This window comes from Phacochoerus africanus, chromosome 4 (genome assembly GCF_016906955.1).
Source record: "Phacochoerus africanus isolate WHEZ1 chromosome 4, ROS_Pafr_v1, whole genome shotgun sequence".
NCBI classification, from domain to species: domain Eukaryota; kingdom Metazoa; phylum Chordata; class Mammalia; order Artiodactyla; family Suidae; genus Phacochoerus; species Phacochoerus africanus.
In genome coordinates, this window is record NC_062547.1 from 89997364 (window position 1) to 90017840 (window position 20477).

At 33.6% G+C, this 20477-nt stretch overlaps 1 protein-coding gene across 5 annotated transcripts in view; it reads right to left on the minus strand.

Annotated features, from left to right (window-relative positions):
- The window catches only part of SSBP2 (single stranded DNA binding protein 2), a 310607-nt gene that overhangs the window by 45557 nt on the left and 244573 nt on the right, over positions 1-20477 (minus strand). For 3 of the 5 annotated variants that reach the window (XM_047778218.1, XM_047778214.1, XM_047778216.1), the window contains 4 exons: positions 19316-19375; positions 9386-9452; positions 8786-8856; positions 805-896 (listed from right to left, as the gene is read on the minus strand). In XM_047778218.1, coding sequence (XP_047634174.1) covers positions 805-896; positions 8786-8856; positions 9386-9452; positions 19316-19375 — 290 coding nt within the window. The remainder of the gene's footprint in view (positions 1-804; positions 897-8785; positions 8857-9385; positions 9453-19315; positions 19376-20477) is intronic. The other 2 variants (XM_047778217.1, XM_047778219.1) reach the window with 1 other exon arrangement.

The following is a 20477-nucleotide window of genomic DNA, read 5'->3' on the forward strand; positions in this document are numbered from 1 at the left end:
TCATTATTTCTGGTAATTTTCTTTAGGCTACATTGTGGAAGTGATCCTCTAATGAATTAATGAAAGTCTTTAGAAGTTCCGGGTGTATACGGAACTTTGAGGGGAAGTTAGATAATGAAAAGGCAATAAATATTCATTAACAAACTGCATTGGCTGATAGAAGCAACTACTCTTTTGGGGCTTGAAAATCCTTTTCAGTCAAAAACAAAAACACAAAACAAAAACCCCCACCAAAACTAAAAAAACCGTTAGTTTACTCCCAAAGTATATCCTGACTTTACAAAAGAAAATATACTGTAGAAAGTCCTTTAATAAAGAAGACTACCAGAGAGACTTGTTCCTGGATTAACAGTGGTCCCTACATAGCAAAAATACATATATTTATGAGTTTAAAACTCATAGGAATAAGGATATAGCTGTTAAAATGAACAATATGCAATTGTTTACTTCTGCAGAGTAAGTTATCTTGGTGTCATCATCTCTTCATACTTTTGTGTGAACTACATGAAAACTATGCTTATTTATAAATGACTCAAAGTAAATAAAACGTGAAAATTGGGCTACAAGTTGGCATTTATGGCATTTGAAAATGGAAAAAAGGTTGCAAGGGAAGGAAGAAAAATAGAGAAAACGTTATGAGAATGAAGCAAACATTTCAGCTCATGTTTATTCATTTATACTAGTTTAATTTTACACTGCACAGAAATTGAGGAGCTGAAATTTGTAAATCCTGTTACAAACTGGTGTGACTTTAGAAGACAGAAAATAGAACACTTCACAGGGTAATAATAACATTTTGCTTACATGTTCATTCCAGGCATTCCGGGGCCACCTAAAGCATTCAGTGGGGGTCTCATTGCACCTCCATAGTTCTGTAATGATAACCAAGGGTCAGACTACCACAAAACAAAAAAACAAAACCAAAGAGGAGGGGGGAAAGAAAGGAGAGTAGGTTAATGATTTCCCTACATAACTCCTGATTGGATAAGGCCTGTGCAATTCATTCTCTGAAGGGTCCACTCTTGTACTTTTGCTTCTATTTTAACAATTACTTTGGTTCGAGTCTTTTAAAAACCACATGAATATGTATGATCATTGGAACATGTTAAGTGATTAAGGTACAGTTACAATTATAATAGTCAACATATCTTTATTCATCTGATATCCGTATAACAGTGAACTTTACCAAGCAAAACATTTCATAAATCCAAAACTATTTTTAAAGAAAAGACTTAGTCAACATGTTTGAAACTGTCTGACTCAGAAAAATTACATAAAGTCTGAAAACAGACAGATGCATCCAACATAAAGGTGAATGCAAACTTCTGTTCACAGAGTAATCAAGAGAAAAAAATGTACTAACATACGAATATATCAAATATATGAAGACTAAAGTATCCTTAAAATATGTATGCATGAATTATGATTCAACAGGCTTCTGTCAATATCTACTATGTGCATTAATAGGATAAAAATATGTATGTTTTAACATGCACATCATCTTAGTTTAGTTTTCATAAGGATCAAAAGATTAATTTTAATATTATCATGTTAATATATCTTGACACTTATCAACCACTTTCATGCTGACACCGCTATTCCTCCAACTTTTCTGACTACTCTTCAATTTCCTTTGCTGGCTCCTTTTATTTTGCTAACTTTTCAAATGTTGCTTTTCTCAAAGTGGCTAGAACTTGAAGAATTTAGCATTATTCTAAATAAACAGGCATTTGTGGGTAATCTTACCTGCTACCATTAGTTCAATAATTATTTATATATTTGGAATCTCAAATCATTTATAGTTTGTCACGCTCTCTCTCCTAAGCTCTTAGATAACTCATATTTTAACTTCATGTGTGTTGTTTCTAAATAGATACCATTTCACACTCAACATATCTAAAAGTTGGAGTTCGCCTCATGGCTCAGCGGTTAATGAACCTGACTAGGATCCATGAGGATGAGGGTTTGGTCCTTGGCCTCACTCAGTCACTCAGTAGGTTAAGGATCTGGTGTTGCCGTGAGTTGTGGTGTAGGTCACAGACACAGCTTTGATCTGGTGTGGCTATGGTGTAGGCCAGCAGCTGCAGCTATGATTAGACCCCTAGCCTGAGAACCTCAATATGCCATGGGTGTGGCCCTAAAAAGTAAAAAACCCAAAACAACACACACAAAAACACACACAAAAAATCTAAAAGTAAACTCAATATTATCTTCTCAAGGCTGTATATTGCCTTCCTCATTCAGTTCTATGTCATCACCTGCCATACAGTAGTTCAGGCCAAGAACCTCTGGGAACTCCTTGATGTTTCTTTCATTTCAATTGCTGTATTCAGTCAGTTACCAAAGCCTATTGATTGTACCTGTGAAATAGCTCTTTAAATACTGCTTTGCTTCATATCACTCATCTCTATCGTTTACTGACACTAGTACTATCTTAGTTAGTTTCCCTGACTTAGCTCATTCCCCTTCCAATCTATTCTCCATACTGCCTCCAGAACTGTGCTTCTAAAACTCAGTCCTATTATGTCACTTAAAAGCCACAGTAACCCACAACGCCTATCAAAGGCTATTCTTCAGCGTGGCTCTATGATGTTATTCACAGATCAGCCCTAGTCTATCTTTCCTGCCTTCAGTTCTTATAAATTTACCTTCTTCTCCTACTTTCAATTATACTGTCCAGAGGATTGGATTTCTTGTAGTTCAGAAACATGCAGTACACTTTTACACTCATGTTAACTCATCTGCTATGGTCTTCTTTGTAGTAGGTACTAAGATGACAAGGGAATGTTCAATGAGAGGTCTGTTAACACCAGAGAGTAAGCCATAGGTTGTAAATAAATTACCCAGTTTCATGCTCTTCTCATTATTTACTTTTTCTTTCAGGAAACCTTGTTTAAACATCTCAATTGTGTGTGCTTTGGGATAGGAGAATGGTGTCTATCTACAATGAGTCATTGATTAAAAAGATCACTGTTTCTCTTAACCTCTGGATCAAGCGTGGTTGTGTCAGTGGCAGTATTGTTCAGGAGTCTCTGAGAAGAAAGTCATTGGGAACAAAATCTGAATGGTAGAGTGTAACAGCAGTTCTTCACCAAAAAACTGCCCCTCATTTTTGATCTTAGAACATCTGCGTTTTATTTTATCATGGAAAAAACATTAGTTTTCCTTATAGTTCTGGACATAGAAAGACCCTGGCCTGAATCTCTGTTTTTGCCCCATTTTCCCTGCCCCTCCTTCTAGATGTGTGACTGTAGGCCAGTGCTTCTCCCAATGATCCACTCAACCTTAAATTCCTTATCTGTAAAGTGATAATATCATCCTTTTTTTTAAGCTTATTGGAGGAAAAATGAAATCATATAAAATACCCACTATAGGATTTTCTGTCGTGGCTCAGCAGAAACAATCTGACTAGCATCCATGAGGAAGCAGGTTCGATCCCTGGCCTTGCTCAGTGCATTAAAGATTCTGGTATTGCTGTGAGCTGTGGTGTAGGTCACAGATGCAGCTCAGATCTGGCGATGCTGTGGCTGTAGCGTATGCCAGCAGCTACAGCTCTGATTCAATCCCTGGCCTGGGAACCTCCATATGCCATAGATGTGGGCCTAAAAAAAAAAAAAAAAAAGAAAAGAAAAACTATTATAGTGCTTGGTGCATTAAAAGCATGATACTTGGCCCTCCTCCCTGCCTCCCTGAATGTCTTACCACTGTTAATAAGGGGCCAATTTAAACAAGTTGTCTTCTCATTTTCCCTTGAGCCCTCAACTCTTAACAGAATTACATGTTTGTTTACATACTGACTCCCTGACAGAACACGCATATTTATTTTCTCAGTTTTTTTCTACCGTCTAATGGTTTTTCTTTACGTATTTGCATCTTCTACTGAACAATTAGTACCTTGAAGGTAGTGTCTGTTTTACTCAGCTTTGCATATCTAGTGCTCAAGTATCAAAGTGTGCAAGTGTCATAGGAAATGAGTAAGAAATTATCCAATACATATTTTGATAGTCTCAAGATGTTTTAATTTTGCATATAGTCTGAAGCAAACAGAAAACAGGAAGATAAGAAAGATAACAACTGGCTTTCCAACTGGTAACAAAGGCAGAATGGGAAGAGCTAATTTAGAATCACTGAATTTTAAATCTGATGGCAGCTATACAATTCCATCTGGTTTAATATCTCTCCCAATGCAATGCTCCTGACAAAAGGGCTGTTCAGACTTTGCTTGGAAAGTTTATAAAGAGTTTTTCCATGATTGGACAGTTTAGTTTCTAGGAAGTTCTTTCCTATACTGAAATTCCATTTCTCATCTTACATTTGAAAATACAGTATCAGTTTACTCTCTGTACATGAGAGCCTATCACATTTTTCTACCTCACATTACTCCACCCCCAGGACTTAATTTGGAATTCATGATTATGTTCCTACTTGTATATACTTCACTGATCCTTCAGATTTCTAGAAGAACTAGAACTAGTTGGATAGTCTTGTTGAATCTTCCTGTTAATTGTCACATGGTACTTGCTGAGGTGAAGAACACAGGCAAGCCAAGTATATCTTACTATAAGAGCCAAGTAGAAAAATGACTTTAAACATGGTATTAGGGAAGATCTTTTTCTTGATTAAACAGGTGATTTTGCTTTTCTATAGAAAGGATACTGATATCAATCTAAAAATCATGTATTGCCACTGAACTTAAATTTAAAACAGATTAAGGAGTGGTAAAAATGTGCCAGTATTTGGAGCAAAGTTTTATTTCTTCATACATGCAGTATGTTTTAACAACATATTTACTATGTTCTAGGTGTGTACTTTTGCCTACATCAGCATTATATAAGAATCATTAGATTATAGATATTCTAGGAGCTCAATTATCCCAATAGATAACTACTATCATTCTTCACATTGGTCTTCAGATGAAAAAATTTTGGAAATATCAATGATACAAAAGACATGTGTATTTTGTTTGTGCATAAAGCTAGAAACAATATTCCAGAACTGTTTCTATAGTTCTGCTATAAAACAGATGTATTCTGTTCTTGGGTAGCATCTGTATGATTAAATATCTGTCATGAAAGCTGTTTTTCTACTATCTTTTAAGAAACACAGTTAACCCCTATTACAAATCTGTTTATAATCTGTATGTTTTATATATCAGATGTTATGAGTAAATATCTCACAAGAATCCTCTAATTCAAATGATTTTACTTCACTTTTTACCTATTGTACCATTTATATGAATATGATTCCTGTTTTCATTTAAGTACATGATATGTGAAAATAATTTGCTTTAACCATAAGTACTTCATATATTGGAATTTTAAAAAGTTGTAGGTATTTCTGGTTTCTGAGCTATTAAGTTCATGCCAAAACACTTTATCTCAAATTATAAAGAAATAGATAGCAAGGATATTAATCCAAATGGAAGAAATAAATTCCTTTCTTTGGGTTTGAATATGCAAAGAAAGAATTCATACTTATATGATAAATTTAGTAAAACTCTTCAATAAGAGATTACTCACTGTTTTCTTACCCTCTGTTGTAATTTACTTATAACACAAAACACAAACACTTGGCTGGATATTTCTAAAACATAAAGACCAGTATGCTTTTTACTTCTGCATTTTCATATAACTTACATAAGCATTGGTCTATCTTTCAAACACTACAAAACTGACTCAAATCAGACTCTAATTTTTTAAAGTACTGAAAATATTAGTATGGGATGACAAAAGCTCAAAGAGCAGCTAGCTGAAAAGTAAGTGAACAGAATGAAGAATGACTAAATGATAGGTATCAACTTTTGATGTATATTTAAAATATATCTGCTATGAAAATCTTTTGAGGGAAAAAAATCCCTCAAGTTGTGGCTTAGTTCCTCAAAGACAAAAAGTATATTTAGTCAATATAATATCCTACAGAACTTATAAATTCTAATTGCTATTGATAAATTAATGATGGTGGGACATACACATCATCAATCCCTAACATGAGTAGAAATAGGGAAAAATAAATATATAAATCAGAGTTTTATAAGAGCTTAAGAAAATACATAGGAAATAACTGAGCCTAAATATAAGAAATGGGTTTTTTTTCTGATTTTGAGGCTCTCCCAAATAAGTATATAATAGTTTTTTTTTTAATGTGATATGGTATCTCCGAAAAATTTGTGCTTCATGTCTCAATATAGTTTGTATATATAGTTGACCCTTGAACAACATGGGTTTGAACTATGCTGGTACACTTATATGTAGATTTTTCTAATATATTATTGGAAAACATTTTGGAGATATTTAACAATTTGAAAAAACTTGCAGATGAACCACATAATCCAGAAATAGCAAAAAAAAAAAAAAAAGTATCTCATAAAAGCATAAAATGGATATTGAGATACAAGTCTGTCCTTATAAGGCAAAACTCCATATTTAATAGGAGTGAAATTTAATATAAAATTATTAATGTGTCAATTATCATACTGTTTTAAAACTTTGCCTTCATGGAGTTCCCGTCATGGCGCAGTGGAAATAAATCCAACTAGGAACCATGAGGTTGTGCGTTAGATCCCTGGCCTTGATCAGTGGGTTAAGGATCTGGCATTGCCGTGAGCTGTGGTGTAGGTTGCAGACATGGCTCAGATCCTGCGTTGCTGTGGCTGTGGTGTAGGCCAGAGGCCACAGCTCCAATTAGACCCCTAGCCTGGGAACTTCCATATGCCATGGGTGTGGCCCTAAAGAAAAAAAAAAGCGTTGCTTTCAAAGAACTACATTACTGTGCAGTATGTGCCTTTCTCACTCTTCCTGCCCCAGCGGGAGAAACTGTGTATCAATCTATCATCCCATGTAAGTGGTTTTAAAAAAATGTAACAATACTTACAATGCTGTATTTTGAATGTGACTGCAATGCTGTATATCATAAAAATGTTATAACAATTCATTCATTAGTATATAGGCTAGGCTACCATGATACAACTGCATTGATTATCACACTGGGCTACTGTAAAGCCATTATACTGCTGCTTCTTTGTTATCAGCAGCATAATAAAGAACTGTGTTACCTGTAGATAAATAGGAAATTTTCCACAGTACTTTTTCATTTTGATGTCCAGTGTTAGAAATACATGTATTATCTCCAGTGTTTTGTATAATTTAAGACAATATTAATGTAAATACTGATAGATGATTCATCTTGTAAGCAGATGATGTAAACTTATGGTATTGATAAATATAGTACAGTACTATAAATGTATTTTCTTATGATTTTCTTAATAACAGTTTCTTTAGATTATTAGAATACAGTATACAATATATATATAATATACAAAATAGGCATTAACTGTTTGTTAATGGTAAGGCTTCCAGTTAGCAGTAGGCTATTAAATTTTTTTTTTTTTTGTCTTTTTGCCATTTCTTGGGCCGCTCCTGAGGCATATGGAGGTTCCTGGGCTAGGAGTCGAATCGGAGCTGTAGCTGTCAGCCTACGCCAGAGCCACAGCAACGCAGGATCTGAGCCGCGTCTGCGACCTACACCACAGCTCACGGCAACACCGGAACCTTGACCCACTGAGCAAGGGCAGGGATCGAACCCGCAACCTCATGGTTCCTAGTCGGATTCGTTAACCACTGCGGCACGACGGGAACTCCGAGAATACAGTATACAATATATATGTAATATACAAAATAGGCATTAACTGTTTGTTATTGGTAAGGCTTCCAGTTAGCAGTAGGCTATTAATTTTTAAGGAGCCAAAAGTTGCACATGAATTTTCAATTGCACAGGGGTTTGGTGCCCCTAATTCCCACATTATTCAAGGGTCAACTATTTATATGTTGGCTAGAAAACTCCTACGTCTACATTACATTTACCTGGGTGTTAGATTCTTAATTCTGACTCATTTTGACACAGAATATTTAACTTTTAAAAAGCCGATACATGAAACAAGCTCCTAAAACTGTCACTTAAAAAGACTATTCTTAGAATAAAGAAAGTAAATTAATTCACTCTTTTAACTGGTGATATGATACACTAACCTCTAGCTTAGGAGGAAGAAATTTAAAATTCTGAATTCTGGATTAGTTTCTTTGAAATATAACATTACAAGATTAATTTATACCCCATGCAGTTTTCTCAAGAGACAAAAGGATATTTTAGCTAAAATGTGTGATACCCTGGAACAGAATACTTTAAAATGTTATTAATAGCTCAAATAGGTTCAATTTTGATGTGGACTTCTGGGAAATTTTGATAGAGGAGTAGGCTAACATCTAATGTATACTGATAGAATTAGGCATGTCCCGTAAAAGCCATTTTAACATTTATTTCTAAATGGTTCTCTATTGTTTGCATATTCTGTAAAGAAATATGGTAGTATATAATAAATCATTAATGGTATTCTATAAAGACTTATAGAAATATATTTAATGCTGCTTACTAGATTTAATTCAGTCAACTAGGTTTTATTTAACTGTCTTACACAGCTATCTTTTATAATACTTGACACCATTTTTCTTATTTCCTTAATACAACTAACAAAAAGGTAATAGTTGATCTTTTTTTAATAGTAATTACTACAGTGTATTTTCTCCCATGTACCAAAGGCATATGTGGTAGCCTCTGTTAAAACAGGGTTTATTGTTACAGCAATTTGGACACGTCATAGATAATAGGTCCTCAAGAGCCTAACAACCATGTTATATTAAGCCTTGAATGAATGTAAGCACATACAGCACATAATGTAGTCTGTATAAAAAGCAAAAAACTCAGCCTCTAGCTTCCTGCACTGATTATTTACCTGCGGTCCTAAGGGCACCATTCCTCTTGGAGGAGTCATTCTCTGCATTGGCCCACCCATATTTGGATGTCCTAAAAAGAAAAAGAGTGTGATGATATCAGCAGTGTAATGACAATGAGTGCTAAACCAGAGGCTGTATCCTCCTCTCTGCCTAGTGTTGCATCTTATTTACTAAGGGACTGATTCATTTCTATCACCTCATTCTGGCTTCCTTACCACTACCTATCCACACTCTCCATCAATGTCTTGAAATTTTCTTCCCACTCTGTGTTGAATTAAATCGCTCACACCATATGCTCCTTTTTCCTTGGAACAGTGTAACAGAGCCACACATAACTGTTAGAAATTATATAAAAGTTTTTAGAAGTTACTAGCCAAAATAAGGGTTTTAGAAATTTAATATTCTGTTTCTTACATTATCACTGCCTTCACTATCATGCATGATTAAGAGGTGAAAATATAATCACTTGGCCATGCTACCTACAAAAACGCAACTGGTATAATTATGGAAAGTTTATACAAAGAAAATCTTCCTGAAAAAATACAGGATTTCCTTTGAGATTCTGCACATCAATTTTACTTTTACTTCAGAGTAGTCACCTTGTTGTCGAGTTGGGTCCATTCCACTGGGAAGTAATGGCTGACTTCCTGGGACACCTCCAAGTGCCTAGCGTATTTAGTAAAATAAAATAAAAAGCAGTATTGTAACAATTTATAAAATAAGTGCTTTTAAAAGTATTTAAACATTTCTACAATTAAAGGATGCATTTCAGTATTTCATAAAATTTCTTATATTTCATTTATGAATTGTACAAGTCTGTACACCCAGTGTAACTTCATAGTTTTAAAAATATTATACTTGTCCCAATTTTGTGGCAAACAAAATTGGCATTTGGGGGGAACAAAATATAGTCAAAAACTGTCCTACTTCCTCCTGAGAAGTACAATGCCCATCCCCAAAATAAATTTACTAAAGATACTAAAATAACTAATTTTGCTTTTTAAATGAAAGTTCTTTCTACAGAGTATTCTACTGATTGGGGTTGAAATGGCAAGACTAAAATGCCAAGGGGCCAGTGAATGTTATTTTGGGTAGTTATATTTTCCCTAAAACTATTTAGAAAAATAATACTCCAGTTAAGCTCAAACAATTTGGATGAATGGAAAGAGAGATCTAAAAGTGAAATGAGGTAGAGATTAATAGACAGGGTTTATTTTATGCTGGTGTGTGATACCAGGTACATACTGAATTAGAAATTCTAATAGTCATTGAGCAGCACTTAGAGTTGGACCAAGCTATAAATGATTTAAACAAACTGATCTGACGTAGCATGTATGTATATACATATATGTATAATCCTGACAATTGGCTGGCATTTCTATAAAGGTTTAATAATTTACCTTAAGTAGGAATATTTTGCCTAATTAGCTTAAAATTTCAAATATTTCAAAAGAAATTTGATATTAAAGAATTTATATATCCAGATCAGAACTGCTTGCTTAATTGTCATCATTGGGATGCAGTAGAGAGCTGCCATTTTTTAAGCATTTTTCAAACATTTCTGTAATCTTTGATTTTTTGTTTATAAGCACACCCAACGCCTATTTGAGTTCCTTCTAAATGATCTATTTTAGGCTTACCTTTCCAGACTAATTCCCTGCCACTGCCCCCAAAGACAGTCTAACTTCCAGTTCTACCATATTTCTTTCATTTTTTTTTCCAATTCTTGTACTCAATCAACAATACCTAAATGGGAACTGTTTAAGGCGAAAGCAAAACAAAAGTAAACACAAACTGAAATTAAACTATCTCTCCCAAGGTCAGAAACCCTTAAGTGCTTATTCTGACGTATTTTAGATCTCAGTTGAGGGATCACTTTCTAAGAAAATTCTTCCATATAATCCCAGTTTGGGAGAAGTTCTCCTTCTGTATGCTTTAAGATATGAATATATTTAAAAAAATTTTGAACTTATAGAAAAATTGCATAAATAGTACAAAGGATTCCCACATACCCTAAAACTGATTGCCCCAACAGTTAACATTTCACCACATCTGGCCCTTGAGAGCAAGTTGTAGATATTTTGCCTCTTCACCTCTTAAGTACTAGAGAGTACAGTTCCCTAAACAAGAATATTCTCGTACATAACCACAGCACAACGCTCGAAGTCAGGAAATTGACATTGATGTAATGCTACCATCCCAAAACACACAGGCCTCATTTAAATTCTGCCATTTGTCTCAGCAATGTTCCTTTTACCTCTGTGGGACCAGGATCTCATGGAACACATATTGCATTTAGTTGCCATGTCTCTCCGTTCTCTTCCAAGTCTTTTCCTTAGTCCTTCTCTACCATCTCCTGAATAGTTTTGGAGAATGATTCTTAAATTTGAGATGATCCTTTGAAGTGTCTTCATGACCCAGACACGGGTCATATTTTCTTAGAAGGAATACTGCAGAAATGATGCTATACTCTTCTCCGCGTGTCACACCAGAGGGCGCGTGATGTTTACTCATCCCACTACTGTTGCTGTTAACCTTTACTATCTCTTGGTGTTGGCATGGTTTCTACATTAGATCATTACTTTTCCCCTTTGTAATTGATTATTTTTAATATTAGAGCTATTCCAAGACTACCAACATCCCATTTTTCATCAGTATTTTATCAACTCATCAGCCTCAGCATCTACAGAAAACTTCTAAGCACTATGATAGCTGCCAAACAGAAATATTCCATGTCTATCATTCTTTTTATGCTTATTAGCTGTCATCCCACTGAAAGGAACAACTCTCCCTTCTTATTGATTCATTGACTGATGCTTAGAGATTCCTATTCTAATCTCTTACTATAACCATTCATTTTACTATTCAAATTATCCAAAATTTGGCCAGTGGGAGGCTCTTCAAGCTGGCTCTTTTATCATTTTGACATATTCCCATCATGTTTTGCACATTTCCTTACTGGTACAAGATGTTTCAGGTTCATTTCATACTCTTGCTGGGCTAGCTCTGTAACTGGACCTTTCTACAAAGGGCCCTCATTCCTTCTAGTGGAGGTCAGCATGGTAGGCACCAAGATCTGGGTTCTTAATGTGTTCACTGTTAGTTGAGCACACTGCTTTTCGGCTCTCTCGGTAAATGCTGCATTCAAAAATCTATATGTACATGTACACACAGATATGCACATATGCCTACTTAGGACTAATTCCATATCTGTGTGTTTGTGTGTATGCTACACACCTATACCATAAATTCATACACTCTAACTCAATTCTAACCTAAAACCTTCAAAATTATTTTTAGCTTTCTTCTTTCTTATGTAAATATTTTCCCCAATGGTGAGAAATCTGGCATTCATTATCTTTAACATCTTATTTATTTGCTCAATCAATGTATTCATTTGCGTACTATTACCAATCTTCTGATCATGATGGCCATTTTTTCTCTCTGGCACTCCTCTCTGCTTCCCTGAATGTGATAGCATGAAGAGGAGTTAAGGGCTTTTATGTGCTTTTATAGAATCTTACATCTTAGTTTTATAAAACTTAAATATGATCATGGCTTATTTTTCTCTGTATCCCCAATAGACTGTAAGATCAGAGAGTGTGGATCCTATCTGTGCCTATTGATTAAGAGTAATAAATATTTACCGAAAAAATAAAATAAATATAGTTTACACTGGACTGTTTTAGGAATCATCAATGATAATGTCATAAGAATGGACTGGATTTTAAGAAGTGAGAAGAAAAAAGACCAAAAAATCAAAGATATAATTTTCATTAAACACTAAGAAGAGGTAGGAAAGGAAAAAAATTAAATAGGTATGAAATTAGCAAGGGGACCAACATTTTAGAATGCATAAAGGGAGTTTCAAGAAGAAAGAAATAGTCATATTGTCAAAAGTTATAAATAAGCGAATTAGGAGGAGGGCTGAAAATAGATGTAATCAATACTATCTTCAACTGTGAGTTTGAAGTTCTTGTTTTTTTTAAGTCTCTAACTGGTTTGAGTTGTATACTCTGATTTTGAATTTATAATTCTCATTGGTGACACCGTGTTTTATTACCATTTTCTTCAAAAATTTAGTTTTCTTATTTATCTTGTAATGTTAGAACCAAGCCTTTCTGTTTCTATTATTACTTAAAAATATATCATCATCCTATAGAAACCTTGATCAATGTCAAGCTGTCTTTAAAACTGAGTGTCTTTACCTAAATTTAACTCTTTAGTCACCAGTGTTTGTCTTTTGGTAAGTCAAATCTCTGTTAAAACATTTTTATCAGTCCCAGGATGATCAGATGATGGTTTTATGTATTGAAAAGCCACAGTTACTAGATTCTTTAAAACTTTAGTATCAGGAAAAACAAATTTATACATTTCGTGGGTTGATATAAATTTGCATGTTTGTCAACATGTTACATGTAATCCCAAAGAGACTTAATTAGTTACTCATTTCGGCACATATTCTTTGTTCTGTAAAAGATCTTCACTCTGACAGAGGCAGTAACACTATTAATGAGGATGCTTAATAATAACAAACATAATATCAACAGTAATGCAGGAGTTCCTTTGTGCCTCAGCAGAAATTAATCCGACTAGTATCTATGAAGGTGCAGGTTCGATCCCTAGCTTTGCTCAGTGTTAAGGATCCAGCGTAGCCCTGAGCTGTGGTGTAGTCTGCAGACAAAGCTTGGATCCCGCATGGCTGTGGTGTAGGCCAGCAGTTGCAGCTCTGATTCGACCCCTAGCCTGGGAACTTCCATATGCCGCAGGTGCACCCCTAAAAACGTAAAACAAAAACAATAATATATACTTGTGAGCCAGTATGTCTGTGCCAAGAACTGTGCTAAGTTCTTTATTATTTCCTTCAATGCCTATAATAATCCCATGAGATTATTATAAATCCTTTCTGATGATGAGAAACTGAGGTTTAATACAGAAATAAGTTTGTTAACTTGTCCATGATTATACTATTAGTAAATAGCAGAGCTAGGACTTCAAATCAGATCAATGTATTCCAAAGGTCTATAAGATAAGTCTGAAATCTTAGGATTTAAAGTAAATGAAATAATAAAATGTTATTAAATGTTTTTTAATAATTAATAAATGAAGTAATTTCTTGCACAAAAAATTACTTAGTTTACAAAGGATTCATCATATAATTCCAATGGTGAGCCCCTCTAGGAACTTAAGATTCTGGTATATATTTCCTCGAATACTGTTAATGTATATAGTCTGCTCACAAAGACTAAATGCCCAGTGATGATTAAAAAATAGTGAATTTATCAATGCCTTTATGACTCAGTTAACAATTTTGACCTACCAAAAATTCTTTAATGGGCCCCCTCAATTACTTGAAATGAGGTAGAATCAAATACAAGAAAATCTGAAACTAGAAAGGAGTTTAGAAATATCTGAGTCCACTCTCATTTAATCTGTAAGAAAAGCAAGGACTGAAAAAGTTAAGTGACTTGCTCAGGGTCATACAATGCTGGGCATTACTGGCATTTGGACCTAAGATACTCAACACATTGAGGTCCCGCCAACAGCACCACTGTCATTTTTCTTCTGTAAAGAAGCAATATAAGTAGAAAAGATACTAAAATGAAGAAATGTGACATTTTGGTTTGGAAAGACATTTGTCTCCAAAGCACAAGTGACATAGACATTTACTTATTTTTATTTTTTCTGTACCTCAACTGTGGTAACTGCTCTGTCCAGTATAGTAGCACTTTGCCACTTGTGGCTACTTAAATTAGAATAAAGTTAAAAATTTGATTCCTCAGTCACACCAGCCACATTTCAAATGCTCAAAGGTGCTCAAAGTACTAGAATTACTGCATATAATGATGCAGATACAGAACACTTCTCTCACCCTACAAAGTTCTGTTGTATATTAGAATGCCAGTTCCATAAGAGAGGGACTCCCATTAGTTTGTTTTCCAAAGTATCCCCCATGGAGAATGGTGCCTGGCACACAGTAAACTGAACAAATATTGGTTGAATAATTGAATATTTCAGAGAGTGATTTTTGTATAGCGCTAAAAAATTCCAATCACATGTATAATGAATTTTTTTTATTGGTTTATGTCCAAAACGGGAATATCTATGCCAAAAATGCTGTAAGATAATGAGATATGTTTTGGCAAAAGAAGTAAATGTACCAAAAAGCTATACCACTAACTTAAATTGAGTAAGATGTCTGGCAAAAAATGTCTGTGCTATTTTGAATTTGTTTATTTCCTTTGTCCTGCAAAGGTAGAAAATAATTGGAAAAGATATATATCTCAGGACATGTTCATAAATCAAAGTCATAAGGAAATAATACATTTTGCATTGCGTTTCATTGGATTTCAAATAACAATTTAAATACTTTAACAGTATAATTAACACAATAAAAAAATCACAGTGATAGAAAGGAATGTTTTAAGCTTGTCAAACTATTTTATGCTTTCATATTAACCACTGATTTATATTAAACAGGCAGGACATAGTTAATTTTAGAGTTTAAAATTTTCTATAGTCATCTTCTTTACAATTTCAGTTATAAGGCCCTTATTATTTATTCAGTAAGGAACATATTTCTCTTTATGCAGCTGAAGTCCTTATCTTATGTTTTCATATTGATATCGTTAAATAAAGGTCAAATTCTAAACATGAAAAACTTTACAAAGACAAAATTATTAAGAAAGGAACATGCTAAATAGTATTTATTCTGAAAATAGAACATGTAAGGAAAAGTAAGTATAGTATGTTATAAAATATTGGTACCTTGATAATATAGGGGAATATAGTAAATTTATTTTCAGTATATTAGTACATGTCCCAGTAACTTTTTTCTGCCCAAATGCCTGCTGATTTTTCCCTATCTGAAGTGAATAAAAGTCTTTTAAAGATTCTATCCTTAACAACCACTATGTTTTTCCTTGTATCATGTATAGTAAGAACTATATATTAACATTAATAAAGAATAATCTTATACATCAAATAACCAAAAGAATAAAATATCTGTACTTTAATTTATGCATATAATTAATAATATCTTTATCCAATCACAAATGAAATTCCTATTTAATGGAAACTTGAAAAATGCAGGAATAGAAAAACTTCTAATCCTACCACCCAAAAATAAAGGATATAGTCATTAGTCTTTTTGACGTGTGTGTGTGTGTGTGTGTGTGTGTGTGTGTGTGTGTGTGTTGTGGGGCAGGAAGAGTGTTGAGTGGTGGAAATGAATTTGTATAGTAATATAGCAAGGGTGACAAACTATCTTTTGTGCCTTTTTTACATTTGGTAATAGATCACAGAGAATTTTTTTCATATCAATAAATTTAATTCTATAACATGCCTTTAAATAGCTGCATACTATTTCATCATTTGGATATACCATAATTTATTTAACCACTCATTTGTCTATTATTGGACAAATATCTTTGAGAGTTTCAGTAGAATGGTTATATGTAGTGTGCTTTTATTTATTTATTTATTTATTTATTGTCTTTTTGCCATTTCTTGGGCTGCTCCTGCGGCATATGGAGGTTCCCAGGCTAGGGGTCTAATCAGAGCTGTAGCTGCCAGCCTACTCCAGAACCACAGAAACGCAGGATCTGAGCCGCGTCTGCGACCTATACCATAGCTCATGGCAATGCCAGATCCTTAACCCACTGAGCAAGGCCAGGGATTGAACCTGAAACCTCATGGTTCCTAGTCAGATTCATTAACCACTGAGCCACAATGGGAACTCCTGTAGTGTGCTTTCAGAATGTTGAAATCAGTTTTAGAATTTAAAATGGCCAGTTGCATTAACTATGAGTTTCAGGAATGGTGAGAAATGGAGTATAAATTCTCAAAATTCTGTAAAATCAATAAAGCAGAAGTTCATTCAGGTGTCACTTGTTAATAGTCTCTATTTATGGCTGTCTTGGTTTCCTTAGCATAATATTGAATAAATACTATTAATTTTTCAGATTAAGCATTTTATCTATGAGAAGCATAAAGACCTCCAGGTTATAGCTGCCTCAACACCACCAACCTATTTTGACAGCTGAACCAATTCCAATTTCTGTGTTTCAGGTGTTGTTGCATAGATATTCTTTGCTATCTTGTATATTTCTGTAATTTTACTTGTTTCATCATTTTAGATACTATTACCTTCCTGCATTTTGGGAGCATAGTGATATTATACCATGTTCCAAATATGCAGAGTATAAGCCATTGTGGATTTAGTCCAGAACCATGAAAACCAGATCAGAAGAACTTAAAAAAAGAATAGTCTAATCATTGGTAATTATAAATTCTGGAGAATCTGTTACCTATTCAAAATTATTAGTTAATACAACTGAAGAAGCTAACAGTCCATTTGTAATTTTCTTAGCTTATGAGCATTTAAAATAAAGACTAAATTACTAACTAAATTTAAAACAATATATTCATTTTTACATATATCATTCCAAATAATTACTAAAAATAGCTTGGCTAATTCTACTTCAATGACTGCATAATGGAATTGAAGGACTGTTTTGTTGTTTGAAAAGGTCATGCTCCTAAATAGTTAAAACATTTCCTAAAATGATGTTTATATTAAAAAATTTGCTAAAACATTAAAAAAATAGTGTAAATGTAAATTATTATACGTTTGAAAGATAGGTGTCTGGATTAATGAAGTTTAACTCTATACGGTGTTGGGGCAAAAAAATTCCACTCAGAGAAGAGTACAATTGTTTTAAAATATACTTAGATAAAGTCCATTTAAAATTATTTAGAAAAAAATAACCTGTATCATAACTCTTTATTTCCTCTAACTTTTTAATTGCCTCTTTTAAAACCCAAAGGCTTTATATACTTGTTCTTAAAAAATTCAAACAATCTAGATTTACAATTCCATAGGCCACTCCTCTTTGTAAAAACATGTCTTTTATTTTGTCAGTTTCTCTAGATATGGAACTTAGCTTAGTAGCTCATACACAGCAGGCATTTCAACAATGTCAAATGGATGCAATTCCAATAATTCTATGAGATGTTCATTATTCATATGGAATAAATGGAATCAGAAAAAGTCTAGCACACTTGTACAAGAAATTCACATTTCCCTAATTGAGATTTTTACAAACCTCTTACAGCTATGAAATACATAAAGCTATGGATGGGCTATCTGAAACACCATCAAATGCCAATGAAAGATATAACCATCTGTCCTTAAAAAAGAAATTTAATAGACTCAGGCATCTGTAAGTAGATCTAACTGTTGATATACACAGGTTCACCCACAGAGACAATAATATTCCTACATTTGAAACACTTAGCATCTTTGCGTCTCCCTTTCCCATTCCATGCCATGTTCCCCTGGCCCTATGTACTGAATGCAGATTCGGTCTGAAGGAGAAAACTCCTCCAACTGCTAATGTGAGGACTTCCAGCACTGCAGCCATGAGGTGACCAGCACTGCTGCCTGCTTAAAGGTCTCCCTGGGGGTGAATATGGGTGCTGGCATGCCTTGCTGTGCATTAGAAGCAGAGAACACCAGCAGCTGGGACACTTCAAGGACACTACACAATTTCAAAGAGTTAGGAGAAGAGACGCAGAACTCCATTGTTATCAAATGCGCTATCAAAGAAAGCACGGCATTCTTGTTCTACTTTGGGTCAGGAAGGAAGCGGAAATTGTAAAAACATGAAAAAGAATTTATTGTGTTAACAGGGTTTATTTTAGATCTGAGATAATAAGTATACAGAGAATAAAGAAAGTGACAAAAAAGTATCTTGACATAAATATTCCATATGCTTAAACATTTAAGTAATTTTTCCTGTGATACACACACACACACACACACATTATCTCCATCCTAAAATTAAAGTATAAGCTACCTGCAAGTAAAAACTGCTTTATTCTGTTTAGCAAATAAATATATTGATAAACTGTTTGAGGACAAAAGTCTATGAAATATCAGAGCTCTTGTAGGTAAATTAGTTGGATGATCTACTGTTAACTATTAACAGAGCTAACCCTTCTAGAAGCAGCTAATTATATGCCTGCTATGCCACTATAATTGGGTAAAATTGATACCAATGTTAAGTTACATTACTGAAACTAATAAAAATGAACTTAAGTATGTTCATAGAAAATTTTATTGCCATTCTTTACAGTATAATCAGCATTCACTGAAACTATATATGTTTTAAAAGTTAGGTTCAAAGTATATGGTAGACTCCAAGGGTCAGCAAACTTTTTCCTGTAAAGATCCAGATAATAAGTATTTTAGGGTTGCAGGCCACATATGGTCTCCATTTTCACCTTCAAATCTGCTATTGCAGTATAAAAGCAGCCACAGATAATGCATTACTGAATGAACTCTGGGCTCTAGTTTGCCAATCCTTGATGTAGATTATGTATCACTCTAAGTAGCATTAAATGGGATGAAGGATAATTTAATATTTTATAGGAAAGGAATATTTGTGACATTTTCAAGATTTTTATTGATTCTTAAGTACACAAACACACACATCCCAAACTTAAGCAGCACACAGAAATCTTACCTGGTTAGGTATCCTCAGTGGGGGCCTTGGACCTCCAGGATATCGAGGTGACATAAAAGGCTATGGAAGTAAAACAAAACAACCAAAAAACCACAATGTAAAAACAGATCTGAAAATAAACTGCTTTAAAGAGTTTTAAAATTATACAAAACATAAATCAATTTACTTCCTTATCCTGGCTGCTTTCAGGGGAACAAATACTTTTAACAAAAACTACCTTCCTATTTTTTATTTTGTAGAATATCTGCAAGAATTTTCAAAGAGAGTGTAAAATAATCAAAGATGACTAAAGTAACAGTGGCAAAAATTTTTAAAAAATGTCAATTATAATTAAGGTGATGCTATCTAATTGGCAAAAAGTTAGGATTAAGAAATTTATGCAACTGAATCTTAGTAAAGACTTCAGGAAGACTGGTACAGCATTATATAAACTGGATTCTGAGTATATACTTTTCACTGAATTATCCAATTTGGTTATCATTTTCCTTTAATAATTTTAAAGCTGTCAGGCTTCTTCATCTTTGCTTTTGTAGTTTTGTTTAAAATGGTAAAGAAATTTCCCTTCCAAGGGTCTTTTGTGGTTAGAAGAGCTTTGGTTTTCTTTCATTTGTTATAATTAAAAATTGATTGTAAATTTTAAAGTTGAAATTTCTTTGCATATTTTGAGCCTAGCAAAGTATGAGCTGTGTACTTATTTTAAACAATCATTTAAAAAATTGATGTATAGTGTGTTTACAATGTTGTGTTAGTTTTGGATGTATAGCAAAGTGATTCAGTTATACACATACATTATTTTTCAGATTCTTCTCCATTGTATGTTATTACAAGATATTGAATATAGTTCCCTGTGCTATATAGCAGATTCTTATTTATTTTATATATAATACTGTGTGTATGTTATATGTAATTCTAACAAAAGAAAAAAATGACTTTATACTAAAACTCAAGTCAATTTATCTTGTTGGATGAATCAGAGGCTACTAAGTTGACTGTCAGTTCCAAAACTGTCTGAAAAATATCCTGAAGGTATCATTTTAATTATTGTTTAATGTTAAGTGGAAGGAGAATATTTTTGATCACTCAGATTTGGGCATCAAATTTTTAAAAGTTTACTTCTAAAATTAAAAATTCAATTTCTATAGAAAAGCAGAAGTTCATATAT